This window comes from Micrasema longulum, unplaced genomic scaffold (genome assembly GCF_059751315.1).
Source record: "Micrasema longulum isolate JH-2025_06_02 unplaced genomic scaffold, ASM5975131v1 h1tg000497l, whole genome shotgun sequence".
NCBI classification, from domain to species: domain Eukaryota; kingdom Metazoa; phylum Arthropoda; class Insecta; order Trichoptera; family Brachycentridae; genus Micrasema; species Micrasema longulum.
The window spans coordinates 267,222-292,051 of record NW_028277694.1 but is presented as its reverse complement, the minus strand read 5'-3'; the positions used below and the strand labels follow the sequence as shown (position 1 = coordinate 292,051).

General features: G+C 33.7%; 1 protein-coding gene across 1 annotated transcript; it reads left to right on the top strand.

Moving 5' to 3' along the window:
• Positions 1–289: 289 nt before the first annotated feature.
• Positions 290–22,772, top strand: unpg (homeobox protein unplugged). The gene is made up of 3 exons (XM_088227274.1): positions 290–1,157; positions 19,148–19,344; positions 21,245–22,772. The coding sequence occupies exons 1-3, from the start codon at positions 434–436 to the stop codon at positions 21,662–21,664; spliced, it is 1,341 nt and encodes a 446-aa protein (XP_088083400.1). The 5' UTR covers positions 290–433; the 3' UTR covers positions 21,665–22,772.
• Positions 22,773–24,830: the final 2,058 nt, after the last annotated feature.

Below are 24,830 nucleotides of genomic sequence, written 5' to 3'. Positions count from 1 at the left end.
ATTAATAACAATCATTAGTCGTTGACGAAATTGTAAATAATTTGAGTGGAGACAAAATTAATAACAATTATAAGTGCTTTGACAAATTTATAAATTTAGAAATATTTGAACGCAGAAATAATTAATGACAAATATAAGAGCATTGACAAAACACGTGGTTTTTTTTATGCGTTAACAAAGTTTAAAGAAATTAATATTTGTTTGTTAACAAAGCCATAAAAAATAAAATTTTAAAAATGCGCGCTGGCAAAGTTTTGGTTAAATGTTTAGGTATGCATTTTTAAACTTAATAATATAATCGAGAAAATCAAATGATATAGTCAGCAATAAAAAAACTAATGCTCATTTAGTTCAACAAATTATTCGTGGTTCGTAATGTCCAATTGAAAAATACGGCATTTAATATAATGTAAAATATTTGCAATGTTTTAAAATGGAAGCTGAGACTCAAGACTACAATGAAAATAAATGTGTAAATTTGGATACGGGGGAGTTTGAAAACAGCAGTCAAGATAAGGCTTCTCCAAACAGTGCGAAAATGGGTTCTCCAATCTTAAACGTACCTTTTACAACAGTGTCGTTAAAGGATCTTAAAAAGACCTCGCCGAACGCGATCAGAGTTCCGAAACCATTTTCTATAGAGTCGATAATCGGCAGCCAGGATAACAAGCATGCCAGCAGGCGGACGCAACCAGCTACTGTTAGGAATATCGAAGAAGAAAGATTAGTCGAAGCTGACGAAGACCAAGAATTGTCAAGGATCAAAGACTTGGTTAAAATGCAGCAGTATTTGAGTCCATCGCTGTTCCAGCAGAACCAACAACTACCTGCGATGAATTTCCCTTTGAACTTATACGCAAACTCCTGGTTCCATCCGTTGCAAGGTCTTTTTGGTTTACAGCATCAGCCGCAAGCGAAGGCCTCCGCTGCAGTCGAAGACGGGGGCCCGAAGGTAGATGAAGATCGCAGGAGTTCACGGGAAGAATTCGACGAGGATTTGAACGATGAAGAGTCGTCGAGGATGTTTCTGGACGTCGGGAGCAGGGAGGACGGAAGCGAGCACGGAAGCGATAGGGATAGTGAGAGTGGGAGTGATGTGAGCATGAGCTGCTGTAGTGCTACCGAAGCGCAGGATCTTACCAATGGAAAACCAGGAGGTAAAAATATCATTATATTCAAGCCCTTCTGTGAATGTATGGCGTTTATTTGTCAGACACAATTTTTTTAACATGTTAAGGGTAATACCGTAAAAGCATACAACTTGAGACAGTTTTTTTAGTTATTTAACTTTTTGTACATAATGTTATTTGTACATTGGCGGGCTTATTGCCAAATGGCAATTTCTTCCAATCAACCAATAAAATGAAAGTTTAATTTTTATAATTCGAGATACAGAACATATTCAATAGAAAAAAAAAGATTAAAAAGCTAAATATATATAAAAATAGAAATAAACGTATTTGTTTATATATTACCTTAAATCAAAACTGTTACTTAACGGGTAAAGAGAAAAAAGGGGAAAGAGGAAAGGAGGAGAGATTAAGGAAGAGAAAGGAGATGTTTCTTCAGCCGTGATTTAAACAGAGAAACTGTAGTAACATCTCTGATGGCGGATGGGAGATGATTCCACAGTGGAGCCGCATGGACACTATATGAGTTAGAGAAGAAAGAGGAATTGTGGATGGGTATTAAGAGAGTGCCTTGAGAATTAGAACGAAGAGGTAAACCATGAACCGATAAGCGTTGAAATTTTTCACGCAGGTGTATAGGAGCGTTAGGACTATGAAGTACATTGGACAGAAGTGAGAGGGAGTGATAGTCTCTCCGCTGTCTAATTTTGAGCCATTTCAGTTGCCTAGGATAATCAGAAATGTGGTCATATATTCTGAAGTCGTTCAAGTTTATCGAGTCGCTCACAGCTTAAATCAGTCATGGAAACATCATATTACAACAGGGAATGAGAATAACTTTAAGAAGGGAATATGGAAGTCTAGGCATTTCTAGGCATCTAAGGCTTATGACCTGTCAATGGCTGCTTTAAGTGGCCACTTTACACACTGTGTAACATTCACCATTCTGCCTATATTTGAACATCTATATTCCTTCAATTCTTTCATCTGTTTATGTTTGTGAAGTTAAAGAGCTGAAACCTTTATTTGTGCGGGTCAACATCAACAGATGAAAGAAATGAAGGAATATAGATTTCAAATATAGGCAAAATGGTGAATGTTACACAGTGTGTAAAGTGGCTACTTAAACCAGCCATTGACAGGTCATAAGCCCTGTAGATGCCTAGATTTATATATTACCTTCTCTTAAATGTTCTTAATCTCTGTTGTAATATGTTAATACAAACAGCTCCCCAGGGAGTTGAATCCAGTTCTTGTCTACAAAAATTTGGACAAACTCAAAATATTGTTACAATGTATGTAAAAACTGTTGTTTTTTTCCCAAATAAATAAATAAATAATGTTTCCCCTCTCAGTTGCATTTCATTTGAAATGAATGACTCCCTAGGGAGGAAATCCAGCCAGTCTGCAAGCTTTTGGACATACTCAAACATTGTTGAATATATTATATATTTTTTATTTATAATTAAAAATTTTAATTAAAATAAAAAAAAATATCATAATCTTTTACAGAATATTTTCTTTTCTCTTTCTAATATTACACAAAAATATTATACGGGTCTATTTATTATAGGAGCAAAAATTTATAAACATTTCTTGTATACCCAGGAACAGGCTATGCCTTTGTGGAATTTTTGTTTAATAATTTTACTGTTAATATGTATTTCATTGCTATGTAATTATCCTTTATTTTTTTAATACTCTGTTTTACCTCTTATGTATTGTAAAAAAAATATAAAAAAATCATAACATCTTCACCGCACACTGCACAAATACCACAAGCAGCTTTGGCCGCTTTTCGATTGAACCAAATGAAAATGCTCACTTTCGTCAATCTCTTATTGAAAATCCAGACTCGGGCAAAGACACTTATTTTCATACAATATGATAGAGTTAATTATTTGAATTTTTAAAACTTTTATTTTTGTTGAAATTATGGATAAAAAAAATCAGATTTGAAATGCTTTAATGAATAGCGTACACTGTATTAGGTATAATTTTCTTTTTTTTATTGACAAAAAAAATATGTTCTTACATTAGCACTTATTTTTTTATCATATTCTTTCGGAAGCCTTTATTTATTTATATATACGCCCAATAGTCATTTTTAAGGACATATTTATGCATAGAAAATTATAATAAAAAAAGTAGAAAGACTCAATGGTATATAGTAGACTTTGTGGGAGTGGAAGCGGGAGAGAGGTATTTATAATTGAATTTGATTCAGTGATCGTTTGAAAGAAGACAACTTGTTATCAAAGAAACCAAGACTGGTATGTTTGTTGGCAGACCTTAGAATTCTGGGCATGGGGGAATGAAAACCACAGTTAGTTCTATGGTTATCGGTATGAAAGAGTCAGTTTTGTCTGAGATTTCTAGTTGGGATATTGAATTATATTGAGCTCAGTAGTTCAGGCGCATCAAAGAGTGAGTTGAGAATTTTAAATAGAACTAGAAGGTCGGATTTATTTCGACGGTCTTGAAGAGAAGATATACTTAAGCTGGTTTCTAACTCATTATACGTATATTGGTCTCCGGATAAGCCCAACCTCCAGCCTGTCTTTCTCAAAAATCGATCTTGAACTGATTCAATATTCTTGATGTGAACATCATAATATGGAGACCAGATAACAGAGGAATACTCTAGGTGCGGGCGAACTAGGGAACAGAAGAGAACTTAAAGGGTATTGATATTTTTGAAGTCAGTTGTGCTTCTGTTAATAAATCCAAGGAGTTTTAAGGATTTATTGATAACATGCTCAATGTGAATTGTATAAGAATGTTTAGTGTCAAGTATAATGCCCCAATTCTCGTACACTAGACACAGATGATAATATTTCATCGTTCAGCAAGTAGTCATATTATACCTAGGCATAACTTGATACCAAGTTACGTACCCACACACAGACCATGCCTTTGTGGGATTTGTTTTTTTGTGTAATTATATATTTTGTATTTGTAATTTACCGTATACCTTTGGTAAAATGCAAAGAAAAGATGTTATAAATTAAAAAAAAAAAAAAATTTATTAAATGTAAAAGCAAACACAATATCTTTTACAGCGGAAAATTTTCTTTCAAATGACGAACTCGTATAACCTCTGAGTTTTTTAAAACTTTTCATACTAATTTTTAAATTTGGAAAAAAACGAATTAAGTATATGTTAAAACCTTAGAAGTAGGTACATGAAATTGTGAATGTGTACATATAAAATTGAAAATAGTAATTGAAACTAATAACTAACATATTACAACAGAGATGAAGAATATTTTATCGTATTTCTATTTAACAATAAATTAAGAATCCTTATTTCTGGTTGCGATACGATCCCACTTACTATTAAATGATGCTCACACTTACACACACCTGAACACTTACTCCCACACTAATACACATGAATACACATCTACACTTACTCTCATACAAATACACATAAACACACCCTTTTGTTGTAACACAATTTAATAATTTGTATGATTCTTATTTAGAAACTTTGCTGGTCTGTTTTAAAACTGTATTTAAAAAAATATTATTATATCATTGACTGTTTGTTTCTTTACAATAAATTAATAAATAAATACTGAATAATATAATTACATTACTGGGACAAGTAAAATTCAATATTCCGACTCGTAGGTTGAGAAACAATGAAGTACTGTTCATCGATCGGCATAGAACAAACTATGGCCTTAATTCTCCAATGACCCGTCTTTGTCACATTGTTAACTCGAGACAAGATCATCTGGACTTTATTTGTTTAAGTTTACAGCGGTTTAAACGAGCACTAAATAAATAGTCCAGATCTTGTCTCGATGTCCCTTATGTTTGTCAATGCTTCTTTTCTTTTTTTAAAAACGTTTTTAACTATTCTTTAATTGTAATATATAAACCATATAAATTGTATACATGGACAGTGTCCCTTAATAAAATAAATAAATACATAATAATATGTTAAAATAAACAGCTCCCTATAGGGTTGAATCCTGTGCTTGTCGACAAAAATTTTGACTAACGCAAAATGTTGATAATATCTAAAACATTAAGCGATACCTACTTACAGAAAATGCGTCAGTAAAAATAAAAACAGACAAAGCAGATCGTGTACATAATAAAAACTCCATCGATCTAAGTCCATTAGCAATTGTGACTAGTAAGCACAAGATTTCGGAACCAATTTGTGACAGTTTGGGCCCTCTCCCCTACCCAAGAAGAATTGATCCGCCGGGAATCGACCCCTTGACCCGTACAACGACGTCCCGACACGCCCACGAAGCCACAAAACCGGGAAAAAGTCGAAATAGAGCAATTTTAGGCGAGTTTTATTGGTTTTTGCATCTAGCTTTAGGGGTGCCATATATCGAACGCTGTAGGGTAAACAGCCCTCAGTCTAAAATAGTTCGGACAGTATATGGAATATCGGTGTTGCTTCCAAAATACTGAGTCACACAACCGGTTAATCGATTATTAGGAGAGGAATGTTTTTTTTTTTTTGCAAAATGAAAATTAATGGCAATTAAAATTTGTACCACGCGAGTCCAGTTTTTGCCGTTTTGAAGTTAAATGGGCATAAACTATCACAATCTTCTTTTTCAGCCTTATTCTCTCCACTGCTGGATAAAAGGCCACTTCTAAACGTCTCCATTCATTCCTATCATCAGCTTTTATAATCCATGTTTTACCGGCTATCGAGGCGACCCATCTTTTCGCTATCGCAATGAGCTTTTTTAATTTTTTATTTAATTTTTTGTATATAATGTAACTTGTACGTTGGCGTATTGCCAAATGGCAATTTCTTCCAACCAACGTACCTTGATCATTTTCTGCCTAGGAGTACAAATGGATGAACATCGATGCTAGCGAGCTCATAATCATTAATTAAGCTGCATTATATTTTTCGATCTACACTCACTTAGACGATTGCTAAAATTCTTTCCCATTAATACTAATTGCACTCTCGTGCAAGCATTACTACTGCCCAATCTAGATTACGCTGATGTTTCCATGACTGAATTAAGCTGTGAGCAACTTCGTGAACTTGAACGACTTCAGAATACATGCATAAGGTATATTTTTGGTCTTAGGAAATATAACCACATTTCTGATTATTGTAGGCAAATAAAATGGCTCAAAAATAGACAGCGGAGGAACGATCGCTTTCTCTCACTTCTGTTTACTGTACTTCATAGTCCCAATGCTCCTAAAAACCTACGTCAGCGCTAATCAGTTTATGGTTTGCCTTTTCGTTCTAATTCTCAAAGCACTCTCTTAATACCCCTCCACAATTCTTCTTTCTTCTCTAAAGCTAGGGTTTCCTAGGACAGCGGCGCCCGTATCTTAACGGCCGTAGTGAACGGTGATGCGGTGGACAGCCGTCGGAGTGGTGACTAGAGAGTGGTTTTATTTTTTAACGGTATTATCAACATCGTTTTCCCAGGAAACCACTCTCTAGTCACCGTTACGACGGCTGTCCACCTCATCATCTTTCACTACGGCCGTTAAGATACGGGCGCCGCTCTCCTAGGAAACCCTAGCTTAACTCATATAGTGTCCATGCGGCTCGTCTGTGGAATCATCTCCCATCCACCATCAAAGATGTTACTACAGTATCCCTGTTTAAATCACATTTGAAGAAACATCTCCTTTCTCGTCCTTAATCTCCCCTCCTTTCCTCTTCCCTCTTAATTCCCTTTTCCCATTGAGTAATAGTATCGATTAAGGGTAATTTATATGCAAATACAATTATTTATGTTTTGGTGTATCTTTAGCTTTTTTATTTTTATTTTTATTTTCTATTCAATATATTTTGCGACTTGAATTACAAAAATGAAACTTTTGTTTTATTGTTTGGTTGGAATACATATCCATTTGGTAATAAGCCCGCAAATGTAATGTCAGCATTATGTACAAAAAGTCAAATATTTTTTTTTTTAAATAATCATTCGACTGTTTTTAGTACTGGGATCGATTCAATTAACAGTTAAAAATAATCGGATCATTTGATCATCATAACTGGTTCCGCACAACACTTCTCTAAAGAGACAAAAATATATTTAGTTTATTGACGTTTAAGTGCGGTCTACGATCACATACATTAGTTTACGCTGGCTTTTTACTCAATAGTAAAGAAATAGCTTTTACGGAACTAGCCTCGCTTTAATCGAATAATGGAAAGGAAGGAAGAAGGAACTTCGAGATTTTTATGATAGGCATCGTCAGAACGTTCGTGCAAGAGTTTCCCAGAATTTAAATCATGCTATGCGAAAAACATCTCAACTTAAGTAAGTGCAAGGTTATGAGATTTTTTCATCTGGAAAATCCAATCATATACGACCACTCACTGAACGATGAAATATTATCATCTGTGTCTAGTATACGAGATTTAAGTATTATACTTGACACTAAACTTCATTTTACAATTCATATTGAGCATGTTATCAAAAAATACTTAAAACTCCTTGGATTTATAACCAGAAGCACAACTGACTTCAAAAATATCAATACTCTTAAAGCTCTAGTTCGCCCGCACCTAGAGTATTCCTCTGTTATCTGGTCTCCATATTATGATGTTCACATCAAGAATATTGAATCAGTTCAAGATCGATTTTTGAGAAAGACAGGCTGGAGGTTGGGCTTATCCAGAGACCAATATACGTATAATGAGTTAGAAACTAGCTCTTCAAGACCGTCGAAATAAATCCGACCTTCTAGTCCTATTTAAAATTCTCAACTCACTCTTTGATGCGCCTGAACTACTGAGCTCGATATAATTCAATATCCCAACTAGAAATCTCAGACAAAACTTACTCTTTCATACCGATAACCATAGAACTAACTGTGGTTTTCATTCCCCCATGCCCAGAATTCTAAGGTCTGCCAACAAACATAGCAGTCTTGATTTCTTTGATAACAAGTTGTCTTCTTTCAAACGATCACTGAATCAAATTCAATTATAAATACCCCTCTCCCGCTTCCACTCCCACAAAGTCTACTATATACCATTGAGTCTTTCTACTTTTTTTATTATAATTTTCTATGTATAAATACGTCCTTAAAAATGCCCATTGGGCGTATGTATAAATTAATAAATAAGTAAAGCCCGCACGATTTTTGATCAGAGGCGGGTCTCTATTATCGCACGGAGAGTGTTTGATATTTGTTAAAGACTAATTTTATTTTCAAGCTGATGTCATACTAGTCGACATGCACACAAGACTATATATATATCTTTTTTTTTAAATGATGACTTCGTATTTTTTGAGATCTTCAAATGAACATTTTCACAACCGATTTTTTGATTTTTTTATGTTTATATATATTTGGACACCTGCATTTAGTAGCCTTACGTGTCATGTACAAGGCTAAGGTACTCGGAAAAAATCGTTTTTGTCTGTCTTGGAAATGGGATGTTTGATCACTGATTTTGATTTATAACCTTTATGAGTCCAATCACCATTGTTGCAAAGTCCATGAACAAGGGCGCGTGATAACTACTTTTAACGACAGTGTGGATATCTGTTGAGGATATTCCATCTTTCCTGCATTCTGCTTCAAGATTATGGCGCTGTAAACTGAAAAATGGGCACTGAAATAACAGATGTTCTAAACTCTGTGAAGAAATATCATCGCATGGACAATAGTCATCATTCCTTAATTTAAACCTATATGGGTAACTTCTCATAGCTCCGTGTCCGGTAAAAATTTGGGTCGTTTCGAAAGTACTTTGGTGATGATGACGGAAGTTTGCTGCATCAGCCAGCGTTGGGGAAAACATTTTGGGAATTATACCCGTCTTATTTTTGAGTCTCCATGTTAGAAATGTTATTTTCACTGAACTTAAACTTTTAGATACTAATAAATTAGCTTTAATAGAAACACGAATTCAAAAAACTCTGTCAATATTTGTATGGCACGGCCATTTTGAAAATTTTAATCTCAAGCCTGCCATCGGTGGAATAAAATGGCTGATAGATATTGTTATGTTTGCTTCCAAATACTATTTTCAAACCATCAGAAGTATGATTTTAAACCACATTTGCAACTCAACTCATGATTTTTATAAAAAATTAAGTTGATGAACTACAGAATGACATCATAACCAAAAAAAAAAATATTTTGGAGGTTGCTATCTTCGCCTCCAATGCCCTCAATTATTGTCTCAAACTAAACTAAAAGTATGTGCCCGTAATTGACCATTTTGTTTAGGCGTCTAATTTTGACATTTTACTAAATAGAGACATGCAGTTGACGCGTGTTAAGGAAGAATAAAGTCTTTACACCAATAAATTACGATGCAGAAAGTTAAAAAATTTGGCAAAAGAAATATTATTTGATGTTATAAGCATAGTGTGAAAAGAAGATAGTTTAAACAGTTATTATAAAAGTGTGAAACAGTTTTGCCGCGATGTAAATGACAGTTGAAATTGTGTGATGCCATACTAAAAAAAATGATACCATATGAATAAAATTTCCCAATTTTTAGGGGAAAAATCATTGTATGTATTTAATGCAAATTCAAATTTTTATTTTCGCATTTTGAAAGTTAAGTACCTACATCAAACTATTTAAAAATGTTTTTTTTATTCAATAAAATAAAGCATATAATATTCATTGAAAAAAATATTTTCAATGAAATTATATGAAAAAATATTGATTATTTATTTATTTATTATATATATATACGGCATAAGCCAATTACAACAGTTACATGAAGAATCATAAATGCAAGAAACTGAACAAAAATAACATAAAACTATTTAGCAAAGACAAACAAGGGCAAAATAATAATAGTATAAAATATATTTAAAAAAACGAAAGATCAAAAAGTTTGAGCTAAACCATGCCAATCCAACTTCATCCCACACTGTTTAGTCGCGAAGAGATCTACGAAAAGCCGGAAGATCTATCCCAAAAAATTACAAGTCGTGTGATGAATTGACTAATCTACACATTCTGGACGTTGGGGCATAAATACCAAAGTTGCTCTTAGAAGATTTTATAAATAGCAGATTTTGACTTCTGGTGACACGGTTGGGAACATGAAAAGAAATTGATTGTAACAGAGATGGGACATCACTTAAAGCATTAAGTATTTTGAAAATGCATATAAGGTCTATCTCAGTTCTACGTCTCTCCAATGAAGACAGATTAAGAGATTGCTCTATTTCAAAATAAAAATAATTACCCCTTTGTAATCCGAGCAACCATGCCACTTTTCTTAAAAAACTGTGTTGGACAGACTTGATATGGTCAATATGAGTCCTGTAGAATGGAGACCAAATAGGAGAAGCGTATTCTAGATGGGGTTGAACTAGTGAACAATAAAGAGTTTTGATGGTATTAATATTTTTGAAGTCCGCCGTCACTCTATTGATAAAACAGAGAAGTTTGAGAGATTTGTTTACAATATTATCAATGTGTTCACGATAGGAGAGTTTACTATCTAAAGTAATGCCAAGATCCTTTATTGACGAAACCATTGAAAGGGAAGTATTTTTTAGTTTGTAGTTGAATTGTATAGGTTTTTTTCGTCGCGAGAAAGATATTATTTTACATTTGTCAATGTTAGGTTGAAGACAATTGATGTCGCACCATTCATTAAAACAATTAATATCATGTTGAAAAAGAAGACAATCATTGGGAGATTCAATCAGTTTAAGTACCTTGTTGTCATCAGCAAAAAGCCAGAATTTTTTATTTCGAAAAACATTGATTATCTCTACTTATGACAGCTTTTGGTCTAATAAAATGGCTGATACATATTGTTATGTTTATTTATTTACATACATAAGTTTATTGTACATTATTTGAGACAATAAGTCCCAACTCCGTGGGACTAAAAGTCCTGTGTCCTGTTGTTTGCTTCAAAACACTATTTTCAAACCATCAGGGTATGGTTTTAAACTATATTTGCAACTCAGCTTATGATTTTTATAAAAATAAAGCTGATAAACTACAGAATGACATTATAACCAGAGGCGGTTCCTTAGTATGTGCATAAGTGCAGTGCACTGCCAAGTAAAAATAGTGGAAATAAATTAGTCATTTTATTAATTGTAAAAATATGTTATAAGTAGGTAGCAGTGGCGAACGGTGACTTTTTTTATAGGTAAGCTTTATTTTTTTTCATAATTTGTACCTGCATGTACATACATACATATAAGTAATCTCGCAAATGAGTGGAGGCATATAAAAAAAAAGTATATATAGGTACACGGATTCTTTTTCTATGGTTTTGTGTAAAAACAACTTCATCTCTCCAGCTCCAGTTTCACCTGCTGGCAACAGAAGACGCAATACCTACTTCTTTTTAATCAAAATAATTTTACCCAACAAACAAACAACAATTAATAACTTTGCGTAATATGTAGGTATATTCTCCATTATTTTTAGACAGTACATGTATGCAAAAGTTAAAAAAAATAAAATATCTTAAAAAATAAGGATAATAAAATAAGTATATTCATAATTCCTTTTTGTTTGGCACTGATTAAAAACACCGTATATTTGTTTGTAATTTACATTTTATACTGCAAATATTTAGGTACTAATATAAAAGAAAGTAAACATTTTATTGTAAGACGTCATTCCCATTATGTACACAAAAAAAAACTTTTACGATATAATTTTTTTTTTCTGAAAAATTAAAAAAAAAACAATAATATTAGATTTAAATTAATTTATTTATGCCAAAATACATAATTTTAACTTTACATATTACATTACATAACATAACATAACAATAACATTCATTAGAAAAATTCGCAATAATATTGCAACAAAAATGTCACGTGACCGCGCCGAGCCGTCAGCTTCGTTTCCTTCTAAACTGAGAATGAATAATGCAAGAAATTGACGACACCGAGCGAGGCGCCACTAGCTAAAACGCGCGGACTAAAAAACTGGCGTCATATGTCAACAGAATACTATCAAACGAAAATGGTCTTTAGGAAATAACGCTCGAAATGCTACTCTCCAAATAGAGAAGCTTGAAATAATATCTGTAATCTGCGAGTGAACTTAGCAAGGAAAATATACGCACTGGGTTTTTGAATGTTAAAATACAGTATACATTTTGTATAGAAAAATAAGCTGCAATAATTGGAACCGGGCAATGCGCTGGGTGCGTATTTAGCAGCCTATATTTATTTTTTGAGGAAGATATAAACAGTGACGTTAATTTATAATAAATATAGATTATTTTATTTATTCTCCTACAGTTAAAACTACTATAAAACATTATTATTGGTAGTGAAATATAATGGTAAGCTGCGAATAATCAATTATTTGGACGGTTCGCCCCTGGTAGGTAGAAAGAAACAGGGATTCGTTGCAATATTATACTTGTAAACATCATAATATTGAATACTAGCGCCAAAAGATCTAGCGAGATCGACTCTAGCGGGCGATTTTCTCAACTTGTCTACGCATGCGCAATCGTCCCCGTGCATGTTCTGTTTTGCACAACTCTTTACATTGAATTTCTATGAAATAAGTCATATCTCCTAAGATCGTCATTTGAGCGAGATAGACAACGCTTTATACCGGTGAATCGTGCGTTAGAGGGAGAAGATAATATACATACTACGGGCATTGCCAACGCATTCGCAGATTTGAAGTTTGAAGTTCGTTTGAAATGTCACTTTGAACATGCGTAATGACATGACTCTGCTGCCATTGGCATGTTTTTATACTTGTTATACTTTTAAACTACTTTTAATTACTTATATTATAAATAAAATCAACATATTGCTGCTCTTACTATAATGTGTCATTAATTTTGAAGATGTTTTTTAAATTGACCTAAATTTAAATTTACTGTCTTATATTTCACTTAAAGATTCTTCGCATCGTTTCTTTGAATCCCTTAAAATAAATATGTGTTTATGTTTTTCCTTTTTTAAAAAAAATGTTATTACTATTTTATTTTATTTTTACATCTGAGTATGTTTTTCATTCTTTATTTCCATTCTTAATTCTTAATTACTCTTACAAATTTTCTTCATTTTTAATATTATTTCCATTTGTAAATACTCACTACAAACTACAAACCTTAAAATATATTTTTTTCACTTAAATTTAAATTTTCAAACAACTTTCATTTATGTTTTCTTTTTCCTTCTCTTTTTTATACTTTCATAATTAACATTAGATTTAATTGCTTTTTAATATGGAAACTTCACTGGTCCATTAGAATTAAGTCCAATTGTGTGAAATATTAAACTTTGTAACTGTACTGTATGTTTCCTGAATAAAAGAAAATAAAAATAAAAAAAAATAAAAAAATAAAATATTAGTACGAATTTAGTTTATTTAGTATCCTATAACGTGCATATAATGTTAGGCGAATTTAGCGTTCCTGGTTCCGATGCGCGGGCGGTCATCTGTCATACTATTGCTCGTTTATCACGTCAGACCTGTCATATTGTTATAATACTCAATGTACGAGTTGACAAATGTAGAGAAATGCACTGCCAATGTTTCCGGCCAGGAGCCGCCAGTGATTATAACAAAAAATATTTAATATTTTTGTATCCAATTTCCCGTAGGGCTTAAGTTCCTCACTGTATTCTCACTGACTCTTAACTCCTCAAATATTCGCTATCGATCTTATGCAGAAATTATCACAAAACGTCGATTTACGCTTGTGTAATGGATTGTGAAATGTTATAATACGCATAGATGGCATTGTTCACTGCTAGAAATATTATGAAAGATGACTAGATTCACAGCATCTGATGGAGATTTATATTGTTTTCGAAACGGAGGGGAAAATAAAGTTTAAATTTATTTCAACGGAGAGGCAAAACGTTTTTGAGAAGGGAATATGGAAGTCTAGGATTTACAGGGCTTATGACCTGTCATTGGCTGGTTTAAGTGACCACTCTACACACTGTGTAACATTCACCATTCTGCCCATGTTTGAACATCCACATTTCCTCAGCTCTTCCATCTGTTGACTTTTGTGAAGTAAAGGAGCTGATACCTTTATGATTTTGGTGAGATTCATCCGGCTGAACCAAATCACCTACTAGGCAACGCCTGAAAACAATTTTCCAATTTTTACACTTCTTCTTTTACCAGGTAGTAATTCAACAATGTTTGAGTATGTCCAAATGCTTGCAGACTGGCTGGATTTTCTCCCTAGGGAGTTGTTCATATTTAAATTTATTTCAACAGAGAGGGAAAACGTTTTTGAGAAGGGAATATGGAAGTCTAGGATTTACAGGGCTTATGACCTGTCATTGGCTGGTTTAAGTGACCACTTTACACACTGTGTAACATTCACCATTCTGCCCATGTTTGAACATCCACATTTCCTCAGCTCTTCCATCTGTTGACTTTTGTGAAGTAAAGGAGCTGATACCTTTATGATTTTGGTGAGATTCATCCGGCTGAACCAAATCACCTACTAGGCAACGCCTGAAAACATTTTTCCAATTTTTATACTTCTTCTTTTACCAGGTAGTAATTCAACAATGTTTGAGTATGTCCAAATGCTTGCAGACTGGCTGGATTTTCTCCCTAGGGAGTTGTTCATATTTAAATTTATTTCAACAGAGAGGGAAAACGTTTTTGAGAAGGGAATATGGAAGTCTAGGCATTTACAGGGCTTATGACCTGTCATTGGCTGGTTTAAGTGGCCACTTTATACACTGTGTAAAATTCACCATTCTGCCCATGTTTAAACATCCACATTTCCTCAACTCTTCCATCTGTTGACTTTTGTGAAGTAAAGGAGCTGAAACCTTTATGATGTTGGTGAGATTCATCCGGCTGAACCAAATCACCTACTAGGCAACGCCTGAAAACAATTTTCCAATTTGAACAACTCCCTAGGGAGAAAATCCAGCCAGTCTGCAAGCATTTGGACATGCTCAAACATTGTTGAAAATAAAGTTCACTGAAACTTCATTTAAAATGTTTTTTAAGGGTGTCGAAATAACACGGTCTAAAAATTAAGATTTAAAAAATAAAAAACATTAATTTAACAATGCATCTATATGTATTTTTTATAACTCCTGGGTGTATAATATCTTGTTCATGTTTTATTTATAACTAGCTGAACCCGGCCACGCTTCGCCGAGGCTTTGTCTGATATTAATTATCAGGGGAGTAAATAAAAATAATCTATAGTCCTCAAAATATAGCTTGATTAGAATGACAGCTGTCAAACTAATTTCATTAGTGATGGGAAATTACTTATCACTGATCAAATCGATTTTATCAGTTTTTTCATGCAATCATTCAAGAGTTTCAACTCTGTTTCCGAAAATTGATATAAAAACGCAAAAACAAGCCTGTTATAGTGTGTTTAACACAATTATACACTAAAAAATGAAGCATTTATACTTTTTTCATGAACAACATCAAATGAATTATTTTTTTATTCGATCAATTTACATTGATCAATTTGTCCCGTCTTTAACGTTTTTGCAAAATGATGTAACCATGTAAGAACGTCGTTAATAATTAGGGTTATTTTAGTTTTTTTTTAGTTTTTAATCTGATTTTATATATTTATGTTGATTTATGTTTCAAGCATTGTATTAAAAAATAAATTAACACGCCAGATACAAACGATTTTTCGTGTGTTAATATAAATTACTTCTTTGACGTTACTACAAAGTTATGTCGTCACTTTTTCTGACAACTGTCATTCTAACTATGTTTCGTTTTAAGGACTATAGCAACTATGCATTTATCGAGAAAACACATCGCTTAATTGAATATCTTTATTTGCGTTGCTGTGCCTATGCAGTAGAATATGAGGAAAGAAAGTAATTTTGGCTAAAATTTATAAAATGGAAGCACTGCGTAGAACTGTCATTTAGAACTTATTAACTAAGACAAATTATGGGTTAATTTAATACGCTTAACATGTTCCGTTATTTTCAGGAAGAAAATACGGAAATACGTGTTAATGAAGAAAGCTGAGCCCTCTGAAATTATGACACTCAACCCTTGCCAAGATAATATTTGGTTGATTTATATAGCGCAATTTTTGTGAAAAATCACCTGAAGGGCGCTTTACAATTGTAAACCTAAAGTTACATTTTAATTAAACTAAAGTGATATATTATATTTACAGATTTAAAATTAAGGGTATGATAGTCTAAAGAAGTGGGATTTTAGTTGGGATCTGAACTGACTGGGACTGTCGATGATTCGTAAGTTTGAAGGCAATCGGTTCCAGGCAGAGAGGCCGGCGGCGGCTAAAGCACGATCTCCAAATCTAGTGTTTGGGGAGCGCCGGATTTCGACAAGTTTTCCTCTCCCGAATCAATGACGTGCAAAAACTATTAGAATGGACAAACAAAAACTTCTTAACACTAAATGCCAAGAAATGCAATGTAATACATTTCCAAACACAAAAGAAGAACCATAAAATGAACATAAAAATAAACAACGAAACTCTTAAAGAACTAGAACATGTGACTTACCTAGGACTTACAATGGACAGACAATTAAAATGGACAAGACACATAGACGGACTCACTAAAGTAATGGCATCACTACATAGCCTCTTCTACAAAATTAAAGATTTTATTCCGAGAAAGAAAAAAAATATGATGTACGAAGCCTATGTCAAAAGTAAATTGAGTTACATGATCGCCTTCTGGGGAACTGGTAACAAGACAGACATAACAAGAATACAAAGACAACAAAATAAAATTCTTAAACTAACATACAACCTACCCTACCTGACCTCTACGACTGAACTGTACAAAAAAACACACCAGTTTGACATAAACTACTTGACTAAAATTGAGACCTCAAAAATTGTGCACAAAATAACACTGGGAAACATACAAGCGACGGCATAATATTAGTCAAAAATGCTGACATACACAAATATAACACCAGACAACAACAACACTATCATATTGAAAAAGCAAAGACAAACACAGGACAGTCAAAAATACTACATAATGGACACTACGACGACTTATCTTACTACTTGAAAACTTTTACTGGAGACAAATTTCAAATCAATCTGAAAAAGCACATGATGACTGAACTAACTAGACTAGACGAGACATAAAATGACTAGACAATATAAAATTTCTAATGTAACCCTCACGGGTTTTTTAAAATTGTAAATAAATAAAAATAAAAAAAAATGCTGAATACAAAAGTCCCATAGGTATCTCGGAGACATTTTACGAAGGGATTTGAATACTGTCCAGCAAAGCTTTTGTTTTATTCTCTCTGGGCTGTGCAAATTTAACCAGTGCAAATCTCGAAGATGTTGTGAGATGTGAGAATATTTTTTTACTCCCGAAATAAGCCTCGCTGCTGCATTGAAAACAGATTTAAGTTTATTAGTTGGATATTTTGGGAGATTTCGTATATTCCATTACAGTAATCTAGACGCGAAACGACATAAGCATTTACAAAAACATCTATAGGAATATTTCTCCGCACGGATTTGATCCGTCGGAGATGGAAGAAACCAGCGCTTACCGTTTTGTTGACCTGAGAATGAAGAGAAAGATCTGATTCTAAATGAACACCCAGTAGTTTAACATTTGTACTAGGGGTAAGGTCACAACCTATGATTGAAATTGGAGATTGATCTAAAAGGTGTTGTCGCTTTTTTGTCACTGTCAATAGAAGCTCAGTTTTAGATGGATTGAGTTTGAGTCTGTTTGATGACATACAGTTGTTGACGGTTTGGATGCATTGAGACACACGATTTTTTAAATTGCTTATATCTTGAGAGAGGGCGTCTTACGCTTAGATCAGCTTCATCAACGTAGAAAGGAAAAGTTATTATACCTCTACGCAAACAGCGCACTAAATTTGGCGAACGCGCATTTGCGGTCGCAGGCCCTACGGCATGGAATGCTCTCCCAGCAGAGGTCCGAAACTGTGAGAGTGAAGTGATGTTTCGGAAGAAACTTAAAGCCCACTTGTTCTCTAAATCATTTGAATAAATTCTTAGCATATGGTGACAAAGAACATTATATTTCTTAAATAAAAAAGTTAAAATTAAATTTATATAATCACTTTGTAAGGCGCCCTTGAGGTATTATACTACGAAAATGGCGCTATATAAGCTATCCATAATTATTATTATAATCTTGATGAAAAAAAATTGAAAATAACATGTTTTACACTAGAAAATTTCATAGTCCCCGGAGTGGTACCCGAAGCGTAAGACTGATCATCTTGCATTCATGTAACGATAAATGATCAAGATACGGTGCGATTGGTGTACTATTGCATTTCTCTATGCACCATTAGGTGCGGAAAGGGAATGTTGATGTTGTATAAAGTCTTGTGTTCCATGTAGACTCATCTGACATCACAGCCACACGAGGATTAACAGATTACCCTCCTGAAAATGAGTGTATTTGTCATATTTGAGATTTTTGAAACAGCGACTTCAATCTGTCTCTGCTTTTTGCTGTCCGACATTTTTTTGCTGACGGGGAAAACTACCCCCGAAACGTAGACGACGCCCCTTTGGAGATTGGACTTTATAAACGCACGCGCGCTGAGAAAGCACCGATATATTTTTAACATATTGCAGCAGAGACGGAAAACTCTTTTAAGAAAGGCGTATGGAAGTTAAGGTATAAAATATATCAATAACGTTTTGAGTACGTCCAAATGCTTGCAGACTGGCTGGATTTCCTCCCTAGGGAGTAATTCAGATATTAATTTGTTGCAACTGAGAGGAAATACATTTTTAAGAAGGGAATATGGAAGTCTAGGCATTTACATGGCTTATGACCTGCAAAAGTCGCACGTGTGTTTGGTATTAAATATTTCAAATTACAGGAAAATCTCGTACGAGGATTTCGCTGTAGCTTTAATTTTATGTAGTTGTATTATATTTGATTAGTACATGTATTAATTATAAGAAATTGTATTTACTATTGTTAGAATGGACTGCATAAGTCTGTCATAGGTAAATAAATAACATCCCATTGTAATCGGCAACCTGATAAGCGTTAGTTTTTAGCATTCGATATTTTTTTAACGAGTTCGTCGATCGTTTGTCATTGCAGGTGACGGAAACGATTCTTCATCTGAATGCGGTCTGGCCGGCAACCAGGGCTCAGGATCGGCCAGATCTAGGAGACGAAGGACCGCCTTTACCAGCGAACAGCTCTTGGAGCTCGAGAGGGAATTCCACGCCAAGAAATACCTCAGCCTGACGGAACGAAGCCAAATCGCGTCGGCGCTGAAACTGAGCGAAGTTCAGGTGATAACAATTAGCTTGTTTATTTTATTTTATTTGTGAAATGTTCACTATTAGCCGAAATGCGTAACATTTTATAGAATTAGAGAGCCCAGGGAATAACATTGTTTTATCATTGCACAAAAAGGTCTAATAAAAATTATCACGAAAGTCTCTGTCAGAACGAGTTCACTCGACAGATGCGAAATTTTTGGTAGTCGGGAAGTGGATGAAAATTGAACTGAAAGATTCAATTACATTCAATAATTAAAGTGTGTAAAGTGGCCACTTAACTCAAAGTGGCAACACAGTGTGTAAAGTGGCCACTTAAACCAGCCATTGACAGCTCATAAGCCGTGTAGATGCCTTGACTTCTATATTACCTTTTTTAAAATGTTCTTCATCTCTGTTGTAATGTGTTGATGTTGACAGCTCCCCAGGGAGTTGAATCCAGTCCTTGTCTACAAAAATTTGGACAAACTCAAAATATTGTTGAAGCTTACTTAAGTAAGAAATTAGGCTCCTTAGAGCATAAATGTTTCATTCATCGATCTACCAGGGTTGCATTCGAGGAGAATACATTTACAAAAAAATGGAAAGATGTTGTTTTTTTGTGCATAAAAAGTTTGTTTTTGCATTTGTTATTTGTGGATCTCAATCAGATCCTTCCTTAAATTCCTTAAAATATCTACCCATTTATTTCTTATAAGAGCCGAGATTGACATTTGCAAAAATAATTCTATATTTGAAAATTTATTATTTCATGTTTTGGAGTTTAACCCTAAACAAATACCTAGGCAGGTACTTACTTAAATGAAGTATTTTCATATGAATAATTTTTAGTTTTGGAATTCAATCATAAACAAGTACCTAGGTACCAGTGGCGAGCCGTGATTTATTTTATAGGTAATCTATTAAACGTGTTCATTAATTTGTACTACATATAAGTACTTACATAACATGTAAGTAATGTTATTATAAATTACTACTTTTTCTGTGGTTCTGTGAAAATCAACTCAAACAACAATTATTACTAACCACGCGATATACGTAGCTTTTATCAACACTATTTTATTTGAATACTAAACTTGTACAAAAGTTTATTAACACATACCACAATGACATTCAACAGATATTTTCATTATGATCTGTCATTGACAGTACTGTCAAGACTTGAGCACTGGCTGATTTCTTTTAAAATGAATAATGCCTTAAACGGCCACTGCGAACGCCACCTGTCCTATGTGATACATAATATGTCAACGGTATCCCATCAAAGAAAAATAGTCCTTCGGAACTAATGTTCGAAATACTAGTTTCCAAATAGAGAATCTTCTAAAAATATTTGTAATCTGCAAGTTTGTTTTAGTACTAAAAAAGCCGACTTGGGTTAAAAACGAAAAATACAGTATACTTTTTTGTATGGAAGAATAAGCTGAGGTAATCGGCTAGTTTTATCGTTCAGCGAGAATGGACTGGGCGCTGGCGCTGGGCGCACTACATAGATATTTTTTTGTAGAAAGATATAAACGGTGATTTATAATAAATAACAATTACTTTATATATTTTCCCATAAACATGGTTACTATAAATTATTATAATTTAAAGTCAAATATATTGGTAAGCTGTGCATAATCGCTTACTTTGACGATTCGCCCCTGCTAGGTACCTACTTATCAATAAAAAATCTTTTTCCAAGGTAATAGCAGGCAAGCCAACGTTCGGGCAGGAAAACGTCTGTCGGGTCCGCTAGTGGTATATATAATATCTCACGTTCCTTTGACCATAAGTTGATTAGTATGGACAATGTGGACACGCTTATACTGTTTTGAATCGTGTATTGAGTCTTGTTGTTATTTTTTTTTTGTTTATGTTTTGTTTGTCGATACAGAATAAACAATTCTAACACTGCTTTTTTTTCCAGGTTAAAATATGGTTCCAAAATCGCAGAGCGAAATGGAAAAGGGTCAAAGCCGGTCTAGCCTCGGGAAGCCACTCATCGTCAGGAGGCAAGTCCAACAGCAACGCGACCAAAATAGTCGTTCCGATACCAGTCCACGTCAACAGGTTCGCAGTTCGCACGCAGCACCACCAGCTCGAAAAGCAAAACGGAGGCATACCATACAACTATCAACAGATGACTCCGGGGACCTCGGCGCAACCGCATCTGAATGTGTCGCAGTCTTCGGCGTTCCTCAGCGCCGGGAAGATGGTGCAGAACGTGGGCAACGGGCTTCTACACAGCCAGATTAGCGGGGTCTCGGGCTTTAGTGCGATGTCGAGGTTGACCCAGCTCGGACAACAGGCGGCGGCTTCTAGGAGCTTCCAAAGGCATCAGACGTAAGAATTGGACAGTCAAACTAGAAAAAATCTAATCTAGAAACTTTGGGACACCTACGTATAAGAATTTTGCGGTTGAGTTTATAAGTGTAATGACTATGGTGCAAAACATTTGAATTTGACCTTTTCGCAACCAAATTGATAGGGTCTTGGATTTTAGTGCAATTTTGAAGTTAAGTCAGCTGGAACAACAAGCGATGACTTCTAAAAGCTTCCAAAGACATCAAACGCTAGACGTAGTGTATAATAAGCTCCAGTACGTGTAAATAATACCTATAATCTTATTTTATTTTTTAAAGCGATGCGTTTAACATAATTAAGACGTATTAACAAATAATGACATAAACAAAGACCTAACTATGTTGACTAAATGAAAAAACACAAACTTGCTTACACTTAATAAAAAAAAGGCAATATTATCAATTTTGAATCTAGAAAAAAATGTCATAAAGTAGATGCTTACATAAATAATGAACGACTTACTGAAATTGAACATGTTAAATACTTAGGACTAACAATAGACAGACAATTAACATGGACAATTCATATCAACAATTTAATTAGCAAAGTGGCGACATTATCGAGTCTTTTTTTAAAAATCAAAAATTTTGTTCCAAAAACGGAAAAAATTCTAATGTATGAAGCCTATGTAAAAACTAAAATATGTTATACGCAACTACTATGGGGAGCAGGATATCAAAATGACATAAACAGACTACAAAGACAACAAAATAAAATATTAAAGTTAGTATATGACCTTCCCTATTTTAATGCAACTAAAGAACTTTTTAAACAAACTAAGCAATTAAATATAACTGAACTCTTTCAACTAGAATCATTGGAATTTATCCATAAATTAGCCACTAATGTAATTGTAGACGAAGAACTAAAACTTGTAAAAAATTGTAGTCAACATGGACATAATACGAGAATATCAGACAAATTCCATACGCAACTTTCTAAAACAAGACAAGGACAATCAAGACTAATGAACCGCGGACTGAAATTATACAATAAACTACCAGACAAAACTAAACAAAAGACTCCGACCAACTTTTCAAAAGACGTAAAAAATATTATTTTGAACAACAGAGTATGAATGGAAAATGTATATATTATTCTATGTTAAATGAATTTTATAATCCGTAAGGGTTTATAAATAAATTTTTAAATTAAAAAATATACGAAAATTATCTCCCATCAAAAAAGACCTTGGAATATCCTATGGCGTCCACTATGATCCAAATTTCTTTGAGCACTTCAATGGGGTTATTTATTTGGGTTGTATCAGCACAATGCAGGGATGAAAATCTTCAAGAAGAAGTCTGTCTTGAAAAACACAAGTCAGAGCGCGAGCCAAAAACTGTCTCCACGCGTTTTGGAAAAACACAACATCAACAGAAGATTGAATAAAACCCTGTTGACTTTCGATTGTAATCAGGGTCCATATCAATTTAAATGTAAGCGATTCGCAGGCTTCTGCATGAAGAATTGTCAAGGCACAATCTGGTTTTCAACGTATGTAATAAGGATTTCAAAAGCAATATTAATGTTTAAGTTTGTAAGTGAAAATTCTTGATGGAAGTTCATTGTAATTTATTATATCAGTAAAACAGTGATACTTTAATCCACAAATTTGGAATATCCAGTACATTATTGCCATTGAAACATTTATTATTTATCGATAGTATTTCTGTACTCAGAGGCAGACGGATGCAAATCCTAACGTAAAATGTTCAAAAAAACCTAAATAACCCACTTTCTCTAAGTGATTTTTAATATTTTTTAGCATTAATTTGTATTTTCAGTATTTAAATACATTGGTTCTTTCATTAAAAGACTTAAATTTCTTCAAAATCAATGAACATGATCATAGGCTGGATACAAAAATCGAAATGTCATCATTTGATCAAGTTCTAGATTTACACGCGTCTGCCTCTGAGGTACAAATTAAAACATTAATTATGACTATCATTGAGATGGACTTATTCATCTTAATCAAATGCATAAAAAAAAACAGAATATACGTTCAATCTGAAACATCTCTTTGTATTTAAAACATTAATATTACAATTTATTATATAAATAAAATACGAGTGATATTTTAATCTACAAGTTTGGAATATCCAGTGACCGGTTTCATCGCTTTCGCGACATCTTCGAGACTGGTATCTTTATTAAGGAGTTCAATGTATTTATACAAAACAGAGGTAAGGATAGATAATTCAAAGTTATATGAAAGTAAATTAAATAAAGGGATCATTATAAAATTTTTTTCGGGTTAACTAATGAGGTGATATAATGCTATTTTAATGAGTTTTAGTATTTTATTTTATTTTTAGTGTCCCATCCTTCGTGGGTGTGATTTTTGTCAATTATTATTTCTGAAAAACAAAGACTAAAAAGTCATTAGTAAAAATATATTACAATGGGTAAAGTAATGGAGAATGAACGTGTGTCTATCTATTAATTTCGAGAATTTTGAATTTGTCAAGTTTATGGCTTTAGGTGCAATATGAATTATTTTTACATTAGTTTTTAATTCAAAGGAATGTTTATTTTCCATTAAATGATTGGCAAAATTTAAATTATCTTTATTATTAGACCATGATTGTATGTGTTCTTTTATGCGTGTTTTACCCTTTGTTTTTCAGAAATCATAATTTACAAAAATCATACTCACTAATGGCCACTAAAAATAAGATTAAATAATTAAATTTATTTCAACAGAGAGGGAAAAAGTTTTCGAGAAGGGAATATGGAAGTCTAGGCATTTACAGGGCTTATGACCTGTCATTAGCTGGTTTAAGTGGCCACTTTACACACTGTGTAACATTCACCATTCTGCCCATGTTTGAACATCCACATTTCCTCAACTCTTCCATCTGTTGACTTTTGTGAAGTAAAAGAGCCATTGTTGAATTACTACCTGGTAAAAGAAGAAGTATAAAAATTGTAAAATTGTTTCCAGGCGTTGGCCTAGTAGGTGATTTGGTTCAGCCGGATGAATCTCACCCACGTGATAAAGGTTTCATCTCTTTTACTTCACAAAAGTCAACAGATGGAAGAGTTGAGGAAATGTCGATGTTCAAACATGGGGAGGATGGTGAATGTTACACAGTGTGTAAAGTGGCCACTTAAACCAGCCAATGACAGGTCATAAGCCCTGT

What these genes read in the sequence shown, in the direction of transcription:
- unpg (XM_088227274.1), top strand. Translation starts at nt 434, where the DNA reads ATGGAAGCTGAGACTCAAGACTACAATGAAAATAAATGTGTAAATTTG. An exon ending in TACCAATGGAAAACCAGGAG is followed by an intron (nt 1,158 to 19,147) that starts GTAAAAATATCA and finishes TTGTCATTGCAG; the next exon opens with GTGACGGAAACGATTCTTCA. An exon ending in TGAAACTGAGCGAAGTTCAG is followed by an intron (nt 19,345 to 21,244) that starts GTGATAACAATT and finishes TTTTTTTTCCAG; the next exon opens with GTTAAAATATGGTTCCAAAA.